Source organism: Hemitrygon akajei, chromosome 14 (assembly GCF_048418815.1).
Source record: "Hemitrygon akajei chromosome 14, sHemAka1.3, whole genome shotgun sequence".
Lineage (NCBI taxonomy): Eukaryota > Metazoa > Chordata > Chondrichthyes > Myliobatiformes > Dasyatidae > Hemitrygon > Hemitrygon akajei.
In genome coordinates this window covers 4,565,274-4,579,815 of record NC_133137.1, presented here as the reverse complement: position 1 = coordinate 4,579,815, position 14,542 = coordinate 4,565,274, and the positions used below count along the sequence as shown (strand labels likewise).

The window sequence follows — 14,542 nt, the reverse complement described above, 5'->3', positions numbered from 1 at the left end:
AGAGCACCCTCTGCTCAGCTAATCTGTTAAAATCCACTGTTGTGTACCAAACCACATGTGCCCTCTCCCAGCAACCCACGAGCCACTCTTTAGGAAGGGAGATTCTCTCCTCATGGTTGTCTTGCTGTTAACAATGTGTTTCAGGGCTTCCAAAGTCTGGCTCTCAAGTGCTTGCAGTTTAGCTTGTTGTCAGTATGAAATATTAAAACTTATTGATCAAAACTGTGTGTGCAAATGGGATGATTGTGATAGGCATTATGGTTACCATGGGTGAGGTGGGGTTGTAGGGCTTACTTCTCTGCTGACATCTATCATTTAATCAACTGCTGGTTTGTGATTTTATTTTAGGACATTTGCATAGCGTTTGATGTGGTATGCACCCTCCTAGCACTCCCTGAACATCTAAACTGTATTTTGGATACCGCCTGGTGTTTTGACATGCTCTCTTCATATTCCTCACAATCTTCCTGTGTTTTGTTGACTATGATCGGTGTGTTGATAAAAGACTAGTAATGCTGCTAAATGCATCATCAGGAAGGCAATTTTCATCGTAGGATAGAACATTGACTGTGGAAGTGCGGCTGAGCTGAGCAGGTGCAGTGGGATTTTGCTAATGTTGAGTTCACATGTTCATTCCTGGTCTGTGGGTGGCGTTGCTCAGGCTGCCATTTATTGCCCAACATCTCTTCACACAGGGCGCTTGGCTAAGGGGGAAGTTAGGAGGAAACTTTTCTGGTGTGGAGCTCTGTGCGTGGTGTGAACCACCATAATAACCATGGCATTCCTTAAAAGAAATCCAGCACCACTTCATTTTGGGTTCAGATTCAGATTCAGATCTAGCTTCAGATTAGGATCCATATGCAGGTTAGGTTCAGACTATTTATCACATGTACATGGAAACATAAAGTGAAAAGGTATCATTTGTGTTAACAACCAATACAACCTAACAATATGGTGTAAGGGTCACCACGCATCCCGTTACCAACAAAACATGTCCACAATACACAACAGAATGAACAGCAACAAAACAACAAGAGCAAAACAAGACCCTTCTCACCCCCCTATTGACCCACACGGACAGTCGTCCAGCCTCAGGACAGGCAATCTCCGGCTTCCATTGCACTTGCAGACATCAAGTCTCTGACTTATCCAGCAGACTTATCTGACAACTCTTTGTGCATCAATAAGAGGATTTTATTTTCAATTTCAAAAAGCAATTAACATTCTCAAGCTATGTGGTGGATTTAGAAGACACTGGATTACTAACTCTAGCCTATTATTTACCAACCTGTTAAGACACAGGAGAAGTATTAGGCCATTCAGTCCATCGAGTCTGCTCTGCCATTCTATCACGGCTGATTTATTATCCTTCTCAACCCCATTCTCCTGCCTTCCCCCTGTAACCTTTGATGCCCTGACTAATTAAGAAAGTTATGAACCTCCACTTTAAATATTCTCAATGACTTGGTGTCAGCCATTTGTGACAACGAATTCCACAGATTCACCACTTTCTGGCTAAAGAAGTTGCTCTTCATCTCTGTTCTAAATGGACATCCCTCTTTTCTAAAGCGGTGCCCTCTGGTCTTAGACTCCTCACTACAGGAACCATCCTTTCCACATCCACTCTACATAGGCCTTTCAATATTTGATCGATTTCCTCCCCCCCCACCCCGCCGCCATCATTCTTCTAGATTCAAGTGAATACATCCCAGAGCCATTAAGTGCTCCTCACATGTTAAATTTTGTATTCCTGGTATCATTCTCGTGGACCTCCTCTGGACTCTCTTCAATGCCATCTATTTCTTAGAGAAGGGGCCCAAAACTGCTCACAGTACTCCAAGTGTGGTCTGACACTTGCCTTGGAAAGCCTCAGCATCACAAGCTTGCTTTTACATTTAGTCTTCTCGAAATGGACTTGCCTTCCTTACCACCACCTCAACCTGCAAGTTGACCTTCAGGGATCCTACATGAGGACTCCCAAGTCCTTTTACACCTCTGATTTTTGATGTTTTTCCCCATTTAGAAAATAGTCTACACCTTTATTCCTTCTACCAAAGTGTCTGACCAATACACTTCCCGATACTATGTTCCATCTGCCACTTCTTTGCTCATTCTCCAAATCTATCCAAGTCCTTCTGCAGATGCACTCCTTCCTCAACACTACCTGCCCCTCCACCTATCTTCGTAATGTCTGGAAACTTGGTAACCATTTTGTCATCCAAATTATTGAGATATAAAGTGAAAAGAGCTGGTTCTAGTACTGACCCCTGCAGAACACCATTACTCGCATGCAGCCAACCAGAACAGGCTCCCTTCACTCCCAATCTTTGCCTCCTGCCAGTCAACCAAACTTGTTAAGCAGCCTCATATACGACACCTTGTCAAAATCCTTCTGAAAATCCAAGTAAACAACATCTACTGACTGTCCTTTATCGATCCTGTTTATTTCCTCAGAGAATTCCACCACATCTGTCAGTTAAGATTTCCCCTGAAGGAAACCATGCTGATTTTGGCTTATTTATCAAGTGCCTCCAAGTACCCCAAAACTTCATCCTTAATAATGGGCTCCAACATCTTCCCAACCACTCAAGTCAGGCTAGCTGCCTATAATTTCCTCTCTTTTGCCTCCCTCCCTTCTTAAAGTGTGGAGTGACATTTGCAATTTTCCAGTCCTCCAGAACCATTCCAGAATCTAAAGATGCTTGAAAGACAATTAACAATGCCTCCACAAGCTCTTCAACACCCTTTTTCAGAACCCTGAATATAGTCATCTGGTCCAGGTGACCTGTCTACCTTCAGACCTCCCAGCATCCCAAGCACTTCCTCCCTACCAGTAGCAACTACATTCACTCTTGAAATTCTGGCATACTGCTGGTGTCTTCCACAGTGAAAACTGATGCAAAATACTTATTATGCTCATCTGCCATTTCATTGTCCACTATTACTACCTGATCAGCTTCACTTTCCAGCAGTCTGATATCTACTCTAACCTCTCTTTTACTCTTTATACATCGGAATAAACTTTAGGTATCCTTTTTATATTATTGGTTATCTTAGTTTCATGTTTCATCTTTTCTCTCCTTATGGCATTTAAGTTGCCTTCTGTTGTTTTATTAAAGCTTCTCAATTCTCTAACTTCCCACCAATTTTTGCTATATTATATGCCCTCTCTTTTGCTTTTATGCTGATTTTGACTTCCCTTGTCAGCCATGATTACTCCATCTTCCCTACAGAATACTTCATCTTTGAGATGTATCTATCCTGCATCTACCGAGTTGCTCCCAGAAACTCCAGCCATTTCTGTTCTGCTACCATTCCTGATAGTGTCCCCTTCCTATCAACTTTGGCCTGTTCCTCTCTCATGTCTCTGCAATTCCCTTTACTCCATTGTGATACAGATAGATCTGACTTTACTTTCTCCCTCCAAAACTGTGAGAGAATTCTATCATTCTATGGTCACTGTCCCCTAAAGGCTCCTTTTCCTTAGGCTCCCTAATCAAATTTGGTACATTACAGATCACCCCCTCCAGAATTGCCTTTCCCCTTGTGGGCTCATCCAGAAGCTGTTCTGAAAAACCATCTCGTATGTGTTCTACAAATTCCCTGTCTTGGGATCCAACTGATTTTCCCAACCAACCTGCATACTGAAATTCCCCATGACCATAATAACATTGTCTTTATTGCATGCCTTTTCTATCTCCCATGGTAATTTATATCCCACATCTAGGCTACTTTTTGGAGGTTTGTATATACAGGTCAGAAGATGCAAGATACAGGTCAGAAGATTGGATGAAGGCTCCAGCAGTTCCTGCTTGCAGTCTGTCACTGCTATATGCTTTTCTGCTTTGGGGCTTACTAACCGGAAGGTGCTGCAGTTTATGACTCTTTCCTCCAAAATTAACTGTGCTTCTAGCAGTCTGTTCTACTGCACAAATGTGGAAAATAGCCCAGACTTGCGCTGTTGTCCAAAAGCAGAACAAATCTAGTGAAGTTCATACAGCCAGTCAGTCTTCTCTTAATTGCCTGCAATCTGATGGAGACTGCCATGACCAGTTCTCGAGAATGGTCATTACTCTTGCTGGCTGGATCGCTGATGCCCTGCTGGACTTTCACACAGACCACTCGGCTGCTGACTTTATCACAGTCATGGACCAGATGTCAACCAAAGAGATGACTTACTGAGGTGAGATTGGAGTAACAGCCAACACACCATTTGACGAGTGTGGCACTAACTTGCCTTAGCAGAACCAGTCAAATGACTGGAGTCAGTTGGCTGCCTTGTCAGGCATCATTTATCACAACCCAGAAGGCAGTGTCCTGAGATCAACCATTTCAGCTACTTCAACAACAATCAGAAGGTCAGGAGAGCAGTTGTTTGCTCATGATTGCATAACATTTATCTCCATTCTGAATTCCTCAGCAAATGAAGCAGAACAGACCTTCATGCATCTAGACAGTGGTTAAGCTAAATAACATCTTACAGTACAGGCCCTTTGGCCCATTATACCGTGCTGACCTTTTAACCTACCCCCCTTCCCTCCATTTTTCTATCATCCATGTGCCTACTATCTAGAGTTCCTTAAATGTCCCTAGTGTATCTGCCTCTGCCACCACTCCTGACAGGGCATTGCATACACATGCCACTCTTTGTATAAAAAGAATACCACTAGGGATATATCCCCCTATACTTTCCTCTAATCACCTTAAAATTATGCCCTTATATTAGCCATTTTTACCCCAGGAAAACGTCTCTGACCATCCACTTGATCTCTGCTTCTATTATCATCTTGTACATCTGGATCAAGTCACCAACTTTATTCCAGAAAGAAAATCCCTAGCCCACTCAATTTATGCTCATAAGACATGCTCTCCAGTCTTGACAGCATCCTGGTAAGTCTCCTCTACACCTCCTCTAAATCTTCATAGCACAGAGGCACTTGACAAAGACCATCTCCGACAGAACTGATCTTAATCATCTGCCCTTAACATTCAATGTATTGCCATTCTCAATGACCTGGAGTTAAACTGACCAAATCACACGATACTTCAAGAACAGGTCAGACGCTGAGTAACTTTTGTTCCATGATGCCTCATCTCCAAAGTGTGGAGTGTGATAGATTATACTCCAGCTGCCTGGATGAAAGTACCTTCAGCAACTCCTGAGAGGATGGGACAACTGATGCCTCATCAATCACTCTAAACATTAATTTCCCCCACCACCAGTGTAGAGTGGTAGAGGTAAAGGGCTGAAGAAGGGGTGGGGAAGAAATTAATGGAATTGATGTTCCTGCCGGCAAGTCAAAGACTAGCCAGATGGAATGTGAGGTGTTGCTCCTCCAACCTGAGAGTGGTCTCATCATAGCATCTGAGGACTTCATCTCACAAATAACCTGTCCTGCTCCTAACTAGAAGCATGGATTATAATTATAAAAACTGTAATATTCTGCATACCAACCAACAATGATGTTCCTCATTTTTATTGCTAATGGGCAAAAGAGGGATCAAAGGACAAAGGGAAGGGATTTCTGAAGATTTATACATAGAGGGGTGAACAGCTTAGATACTCATTCCTTGCTCAGGCTGAGCATTAACCTGTAACCACCTTCATATAAAGCTGACAGATCTTAAAATTAGAGATGGTCCTTGAAGTGAAATCAGAAGGCAGTTCCACCAGATATAATTTCACAGGAATTTGTAATTCTCTTCCCAATAAAAGCTGTGGATGCTGTGCCCATTGGGCCTTTCAGACTTGAGAGGATGTTTTCTTTTCCAAAGTAGGGTTATCAAGGGACTTATCCCTTGATACTGAGATACCTTGAACTGAGATACTGATCAGTCACAGAGTAGGTCTAAAGGTCTGAATGAGACGCCTGATTTTATTATTCCCAAGGGAATTTTTCAAGATCCAGATGTTCACATAGCAGAGAGCTTGTGTAAGAGACAGAAAAATGACCTCGGGTACTTAATGTCATCAGGAAGTTAAATCTGGGGCTTTGCTGGGAAACAAATCCCGATCGGCATCAAAACTGTGTTGGCAGGAAATATAAAGAAGGGCAAGACCAAGGACCGAAGGCATCATAGAAGGTGCTCTAATAGAAATCGGTCACCGTTGGTATTACAGAAATATCAGATCAAATGAGCTCAGTTTCTTTCAGCAAGTATCAATGTTAATTCCTACAATGGCTACATTTATGAATTTACTTTTACTTTCTCCACGTATAGTTCCATCTGAAGGTTCTCCTGCTGCTGATCGTTGCCACAGGGATGGGAGGAACACTTCAGCATGGGCTCAATGTGTCTCTCATTAACGCACCATCTGTTGTGAGTAGACCTGCCTTATTATTGCTTTTTAGTAGGGGACAATGCAATGGCATTTACTCATTAGTAAGGTGCACTTTATTAAAGACCTGCTCCACTCTTAGAGCATAGAACATCAAACATTACAGCACAGTTCAGCCCATAACCTTTTCAACCTACGCTAACATCAATCTAACCCTTTCCTCCTACACGGCCCTCCATTATCTATCATTCATGCAACTGTATAATATTTTCTTAAAACCCCCTAATGTATCTGCCTCTGCCGTCAAGGCATTCTCTGCACTCACCACTCTTTGTGTAAGAAGCATCCCTCCAGCATTCCCCCTATACTTTCTTCCAATCACCTTAAAATGATGCCCTCTCATTTCCACCCTGGGAAAGTCACTGGATAGCCACTTGATTTATGCTTCTTATCATCTCATACACTTCTATCAAGTCAGCTCACATCGTCCTTTGCTCCACAGAGAAAGGCTCTAGCTCACTCAATCTTTCCTCATAAGACATGCTCTCTAATCCAGGCAACATCCTGATAAACCTTCTCTGCACCCTCTCTAAAGTTTCCACAACATTCCTATTATGAAGCAACCAGAACCAAACACAACAGGATTTTATAGAGTCACAGCACTACCTTGAACTCAATCTGCCAACTAACGAAGGCCAACACACCATACGCCTATCAAACTGCACAGCAACTTTGAGGGATCTGTGGACGTGGGCCCCAAGATCCCTCTGTTCTTCCACACCGCTAAGAATCATGCCATTCACCTCGTACTGTGCCTTTAAATTTGACCTTCCAAAGTGAACCACTTCACACTTCTCTGGATTGAACTCCATCTGCTATTTCTCAGCCCAGCTCTGCACCCTGTCAATGTTTTGTTGCAACCTATGACAACTTCTATGCAATCCACAACTCCACCAACCTTTGTGTCATCTGCAAACTTACTAACCCATCCCTCCACTTCCTCATCCAAGTCATTGCTAAGAGTCACAAAAATAAACACACCTCCTTTGCCAGTCCCTAGGCTTTAAAGACGACTAGCTTGCATGGAGTGGCAAATCCCTGTAATTTCAATGTTGCACATCATTTAAATCAGGCATGCAAACATCTCTGCAAAATTCCACGAATGCCAGGGCACAATTAATCAGAAGTTGCAATGCTGTGATATTTATTTAAAATTTCCCTCCATTTATCTTAATATGATGGAGGAGTTAAGGCACAGGACAGGGGGAGGCCATTCAACCCTTTGGGATCCTGCGGGATAAATGGCTTGCTCCTGACATGAGGACAAAGTTTGGAGAGTATTTTGGCAAATTCTCATTTCGTTGTGCAATTAAAAGTCTGACCACTGAACCCACTGCTCTAGTTAATATGATGATTTTCTCTTGACAATGTGACAACAGGAAATTGCTGGCTTATATCCTGGCAGTGATGAAAGAACAGCGACTGTGTCTCAGTCAGGAGAATGTGAAGTGGTGCCATTAAATTCGTAATTCTTCTTTTATACTAATTAGCACCAGGGATCATTATCTCAGTATACCCAGATAACTCAGCCTGTTATCTCTTGTGGAATTACATGAGCCAATCTCTCCAATGTAGCCGGCTATATCTGCATTTTTAATGATTATTATTACCTGTTACTCATTGTTTATGAACCCATGAATTCTTCTGTTTTTTAAAAACTCGATCGTTTCTTCCCTTCTGAAGAACACACGCTTGGCTGCTTTCATTTTTAACTCAACCATCTCCGCACGTGCTGTGCTGTATTATTTTTTAGGTTGAATGTCTTGCTGCACTTCAATAGGTCAGTAGCCGTCTCGGGTGAGCTTTAAAAATACCTCCTTGCCAGTGTTATGCTTTGTAGCTTCAAAACATTAAACTGATTGAAAGGAAGATATGGGAGTTAGAAACGAGAGTCTAATTTCGAATTCACTTTAAGCGAGACGTGTGCATATCACATGGTATGCAATTCACGTATTTTTACATAAAACCCACAATGAATTAAAGTATATGGAAAAATTCTCAAATTTTACTGAAATATTAAATACACAACAGAAGGAATGACTATTCACTGTATTCACAAGTCAGGGTGACCTGTGACCCAGAGGAGAATTTATAGAATATACCTGTAACATGCTTCTGGCAGTCTTTTTCTTCTTGGTGTTAGGGGAGAGGGACAGGTGTTATTGGAGTAGCCTGGGCTGGCATAGAGGAACGTAGGATTAGAGTCTATATTGTCATTTTTCTTGTAGTTTCTCTTTCTTTATGCTAGCTTGTGCTATATATTTGTATATACTCAGTGGACTTTCAGTAATTTGAAGTATAGCTGGTTCTGTCATTCTGTAGTTTCTTTGTAAGCATATGTCACGGCAGCATAAATCAAGACTGGCCTTGTTGTCTCACAGGCTCTTTGTTATATTTTGTAACTCTAAGGAATAAAAACTGATTGAAAGAAAAAGGTGGGAGCATGGAGATAAGATGTCAAGTTTGATTTTACTTTAAGCGAGGGACACATGTATGTCGTGGCAGCATAATGAAGCATGCCATTCATGTACTGTTACATAGAACAGTACAGCACATTACAGGCCCTTCAGCCCACAATGTTGTGCCGACCCTCAAACCCTGCCTCCCATATAACCCCCCACCTTAAATTCCTCCATATACCTGTCTAATAGTCTCTTAAACTTCACTAGTGTATCTGCCTCCACTACTGACTCAGGCAGTGCATTCCACGCACCAACCACTCTCTGAGCGAAAAACCTTTCTCTAATATCCCCCTTGAACTTCCGTCCCCTTACCTTAAAGCCATGTCCTCTTGTACTGAGCAGTGGTGCCCTGGGGAAGAGGCGCCGGCTGTCCACTCTGTCTATTCCTCTTAATATCTTGTACACCTCTATCATGTCTCCTCTCATCCTCCTTCTCTCCAAAGAGTAAAGCCCTAGCTCCCTTAACCTCTGATCATATTCCATACTTTCTAAACCAGGCAGCATCCTGGTAAATCTCCTCTGTACCCTTTCCAATGCTTCCACATCCTTCCTATAGTGAGGCGACCAGAACTGACACAGTACTCCAAGTGTGGCCTAACTAGAGTTTTATAGAGCTGCATCATTACATCGTGTTTCTTAAATTCTATCCCTCGACTTATGAAAGCTAACACCCCATAAGCTTTCCTAACTACCCTACCTACCTGTGAGGCAACTTTCAGGGATCTGTGGACATGTACTCCCAGATACCTCTGCTCCTCCACACTACCAAGTATCCTGCCATTTACTTTGTATTCTGCCTTGGAGTTTGTCCTTCCAAAGTGTACCACCTCACACTTCTCCGGGTTGAACTCCATCTGCCACTTCTCAGCCCACTTCTGCATCCTATCAATGTCTCTCTGCAATCTTCAACAATCCTCTACACTATCTACAACACCACCAACCTTTGTGTCATCTGCAAACTTGCCAACCCACCCTTCTACCCCCACATCCAGGTTGTTAATAAAAATTACAAAAAGTAGAGGTCCCAGAACAGATCCTTGTGGGACACTACTAGTCACAACCCTCCAATCTGAATGTACTCCCCCCACCACAACCCTCTGCCTTCTGCAGGCAAGCCAATTCTGAATCTACCTGGTCAAACTTCACTGGATCCCATGCCTTCTGACTTTCTGAATAAGCCTACTGTGTGGAACCTTGTCAAATGCCTTACTAAAATCCATGTAGATCACATCCAGTGCACTACCCTCATCTATATGCCTGGTCACCTCCTCAAAGAACTCTATCAGGCTTGTTAGGTACGATTTACCCTTCACAAAGCCATGCTGACTGTCCCTGATCAGACTATGATTCTCTAAATGCCCATAGATCCTATCTCTAAGAGTCTTTTCCAACAGCTTTCTCACCACAGACATAAGGCTCATTGGTCTATAATTACCTGGACTATCCCTACTACCTTTTTTGAACAAGGGGACAACATTCGTCTCCCTCCAATCCTCCAGTACCATTCCCGTGGACAGCGAGGACATAAAGATCCTAGCCAGAGGCTCAGCAATCTCTTCCCTTGCCTCGTGGAGCAGCCTGGGGAATATTCCATCAGGCCCCGGGCACTTATCCGTCCTAATGTATTTTAACAACTCCAACACCTCCTCTCCCTTAATATCAACATGCTCCAGAACATCAACCTCACTCATATTGTCCTCACCGTCATCAAGTTCCCTCTCAGTGGTGAACACCGAAGAGAAGTATTCATTGAGGACCTTGCTCACTTCCACAGCCTCCAGGCACATCTTCCCACTTTTATCTCTTATCGGTCCTACTTTCACTCCTGTCATCCTTTTGTTCTTCACATAATTGAAGAATGCCTTGGGGTTTTCCTTTACCCTACTCGCCAAGGCCTTTTCATGCCCCCTTCTTGCTCTTCTCAGACCCTTCTTAAGCTCCTTTCTTGCTACCCTATATTCCTCAATAGACTCATCTGATCCTTGCTTCCTAAACCTCATGTATGCTGCCTTCTTCTACCTGACTAGATTTTCCACTTCACTTGTCACCCATGGTTCCTTCACCCTACCAGTCTTTATCTTCCTCACTGGGACAAATTTATCCCTAACATCCTGCAAGAGATCCCTAAACATCCACCAGATGTTGACGTCGCACGTGATGAAGACCATGGAGCGGCTGATAATACAGAATCTGAGGCCACAAACCAGGCACGCCCAGGATCCTCTTCAGTTTGCGTATAAGGAGAAGGTGGGAGTGGAGGATGCTATCACGTATTTGCTGCACAAATCACTCTCTCACCTAGAGGGGGTCAGTTGTGCTGTGAGGATTACATTCCTTGACTTCTCTAGTGCCTTTAACACCATCCAGCCCAAGATCTTAAGGCACAAACTAACGGAGATGGGAGTAGACTCTCACATGGTGGATTGGATAGTGGACTACTTGACAGATAGACCTCAGTATGTGCGGTTGGGAGACTGTAGGTCTGACACGGTGGTCAGCAGCACAGGGGCGCCGCAGGGAACTGTACTCTCTCCGGTCCTGTTCACCCTGTACACATCAGACTTCCAATATAACTCGGAGTCCTGCCATGTGCAGAAGTTCGCTGATGACACGGCCATAGTGGGGTGTGTCAGAAATGGACAGGAGGAGGAGTATAGGAAACTGATACAGGACTTTGTGATATGGTGCAATTCAAACTACCTGCGTCTCAATATCACCAAGACCAAGGAGATGGTGGTGGACTTTAGGAGATCTAGGCCTCATATGGAGCCAGTGATCATTAATGGAGAATGTGTGGAGCAGGTTAAGACCTACAAGTATCTGGGAGTACAGTTAGACGAGAAGCTAGACTGGACTGTCAACACAGATGCCTTGTGCAGGAAGGCACAGAGTCGACTGTACTTCCTAAGAAGGTTGGCGTCATTCAATGTCTGTAGTGAGATGCTGAAGATGTTCTATAGGTCAGTTGTGGAGAGCGCCCTCTTCTTTGTGGTGGCGTGTTGGGGAGGAAGCATTAAGAAGAGGGACGCCTCACGTCTTAATAAGCTGGTAAGGAAGGCGGGCTCTGTCGTGGGCAAAGTACTGGAGAGTTTAACATCGGTAGCTGAGCGAAGGGCGCTGAGTAGGCTACGGTCAATTATGGATAACTCTGAACATCCTCTACATAGCACCATCCAGAGACAGAGAAGCAGTTTCAGTGACAGGTTACTATCGATGCAATGCTCCTCAGACAGGATGAAGAGGTCAATACTCCCCAATGCCATTAGGCTTTACAATTCTACCACCAGGACTTAAGAACTTTTTAAAAGCTATTATTAATGCTTTTTGAGATAGTGATTTAGATGCATATCATATTTTTTTACTGAGTTAAGTATTGTATGTAATTAGTTTTGCTACAACAAGTGTATGGGACATTGGAAAAAAGTTGAATTTCCCCATGGGGATGAATAAAGTATCTATCTATCTATCTATCTATCTATCTATCTATCTATCTATCTATCTATCTATCTATCTATCTATCTATCTATCTATCTATCTATCTATCTATCGATGTCCATAGTACATTTCCCTTGAAAAACATCATCCCAATTCACACCCGCAAGTTCTAGCCTTATAGCCTCATAATTTGCCCTTCCCCAATTAAAAATTTTCCTGTCCTCTCTGATTCTATCCTTTTCCATGATAATGCTAAAGGCCAGGGAGCGGTGATCACTGTCCCCCAGATGCTCACCCACTGACAGATCTGTGACCTGACTGGGTTCGTTACCTAATACTAGATCTAGTATGGCATTCCCCCTAGTCGGTCTGTCAACATACTGTGACAGGAATCCATCCTGGACACACTTAACAAACTCTGCCCCATCTAAACCCTTGGAACTAATCAAGTGCCAATCAATATTAGCGAAGTTAAAGTCACCCATGATAACAACCCTGTTATTTTTGCACCTTTCCAAAATCTGCCTCCCAATCTGCTCCTCGGTATCTCTGCTGCTACCAGGGGGCCTATAGAATACCCCCAGTAGAGTAACTGCTCCATTCCTGTTCCTGACTTCCACCCATACTGACTCAAAGAGGATCCTGCTACATTACCCACCCTTTCTGTAGCTGTAATAGTATCCCTGACCAGTAATGCCAACCCTCCTCCCCTTCCCCCCCTCTCTATCCCTTTTAAAGCACTGAAATCCAGGAATATTGAGAATCCATCCCTGCCCTGGTGCCAGCCAAGTCTCCGTAATGGCCACTACATCATAATTCCATGTATGTATTCAAGCTCTCAGTTCATCACCTTTGTTCCTGATGCTTCTTGCATTGAAGTACACACACTTTAGCCCTTCTACCTTACTACCTTTATACCCTTTATTCTGCTGCTCTTTCCTCAAAGCCTCTCCATATGTTAGATCTGGCTTTACTCCATTCACTTCTTTCACTGCTCTATTGCTCCGGGTCCCATCCCCCTTGCAAATTAGTTTAAACCGTCCCGAACCATGCTAGCAAACCTACCAGCAAGGATATTGCTCCCCCTTGAGTTCAGGTGCAACCCATCCAATCTGTACAGGTCCCACCTTCCCCAGAAGAGATCCCAATGATCCAAAAATCTAAAACCCTGCCCCCTGCACCAACTCCTCAGCCACACATTCAACTGCCATCTCCTCCAATTCTTACCATCACTATCACGTAGTACTGGCAGCAATCCCGAGAACGCCACCCTTGAGGTCCTGTTCTTCAGCCTTCTGCCTAGTTCCCGAAACTCACACTTCAGGACCTTATCTCTCTTCCTGCCTATGTCATTGGTCCCAACATGTATCACAACTTCTGGTTGCTTTCCCTCTCGTACCAGGATGTCATGCACCCGGTCAAAGACATCCCGGACCCTAGCACCCGTGAGGCAACAAACCATGTGGGTTTCCTTCTCACGTCCACAAAATCTCCTGTCTGCTCCCCTGACTATATAGACTCCAATGACGACAGCTCTCCTCTTCTCCATCCCATCCTTCTGCACCACAGGGTCAGACTCAGTGCTGGAGGCCCTGCCACCGTGGCTCACACCTAGTCGGTCATCCTCGCCAACAGCATCCAGGACGGTAAGCTTATTATTCAGGGGATTGGTTACAGGGGTGCTCTGCACTACCTGTCAACTCACCTTCACTTTCCCCCCTCGAACTGTCACCCAACGACCTGCTTCCGGCAGCCTAGGTGTGACTACCTCCCTGTAGCTCTCATCTATGACTGCCTCATTCTCCCTTATGAGTCGAAGGTCATCCAGCTGCTGCTCCAGATTCCTCACACGGTCTTCCAGATCACCCAGCCGCATGCACTTCTGGCAGATGTGACTCTGCAGGAGAGGGGAGTTCCCCCAAGACTGCCACGTCACAGGAGAGGCACATCACCGTCTCACAAGTCATTGTAAAGACTAACTGGGAACAAGCTCGTCCTCCGCCTCTTCTCGTCGAAGTCTCAAATCTCCACTCCTTCACTGGCCCACTCACTCACTGGCTGCTTTATATATAACTTTTAAGGAAATATTTAAGTAAAGGATCCTTAATTAAACAATATAGTTACAATATTACTAGCATATTACTGAAATATAAAATACACAACAGTCCTCCCTCCTTAAGTATAAACTCCAACTCAATATAGAATGCAACTTAACTTATATAAATATATACTGTGTATACAATATACTATATAATACAACTATTATATAGATATCTTCTGCACAGTAATTTTAAGTTGTCCCATT

At 43.7% G+C, this 14,542-nt stretch overlaps 1 protein-coding gene across 3 annotated transcripts in view; it reads left to right on the top strand.

Moving 5' to 3' along the window:
* The window catches only part of LOC140738240 (solute carrier family 2, facilitated glucose transporter member 11-like), an 85,733-nt gene that overhangs the window by 26,742 nt on the left and 44,449 nt on the right, over positions 1–14,542 (top strand). For 2 of the 3 annotated variants that reach the window (XM_073065383.1, XM_073065382.1), the window contains exon 2: positions 6,223–6,321. In XM_073065383.1, coding sequence (XP_072921484.1) covers positions 6,265–6,321 — 57 coding nt within the window. In that variant the 5' untranslated portion in view covers positions 6,223–6,264. Of the gene's footprint in view, positions 1–4,089; positions 4,184–6,222; positions 6,322–14,542 lie in introns of those variants that run through there. The other variant, XM_073065384.1, reaches the window with a different exon arrangement.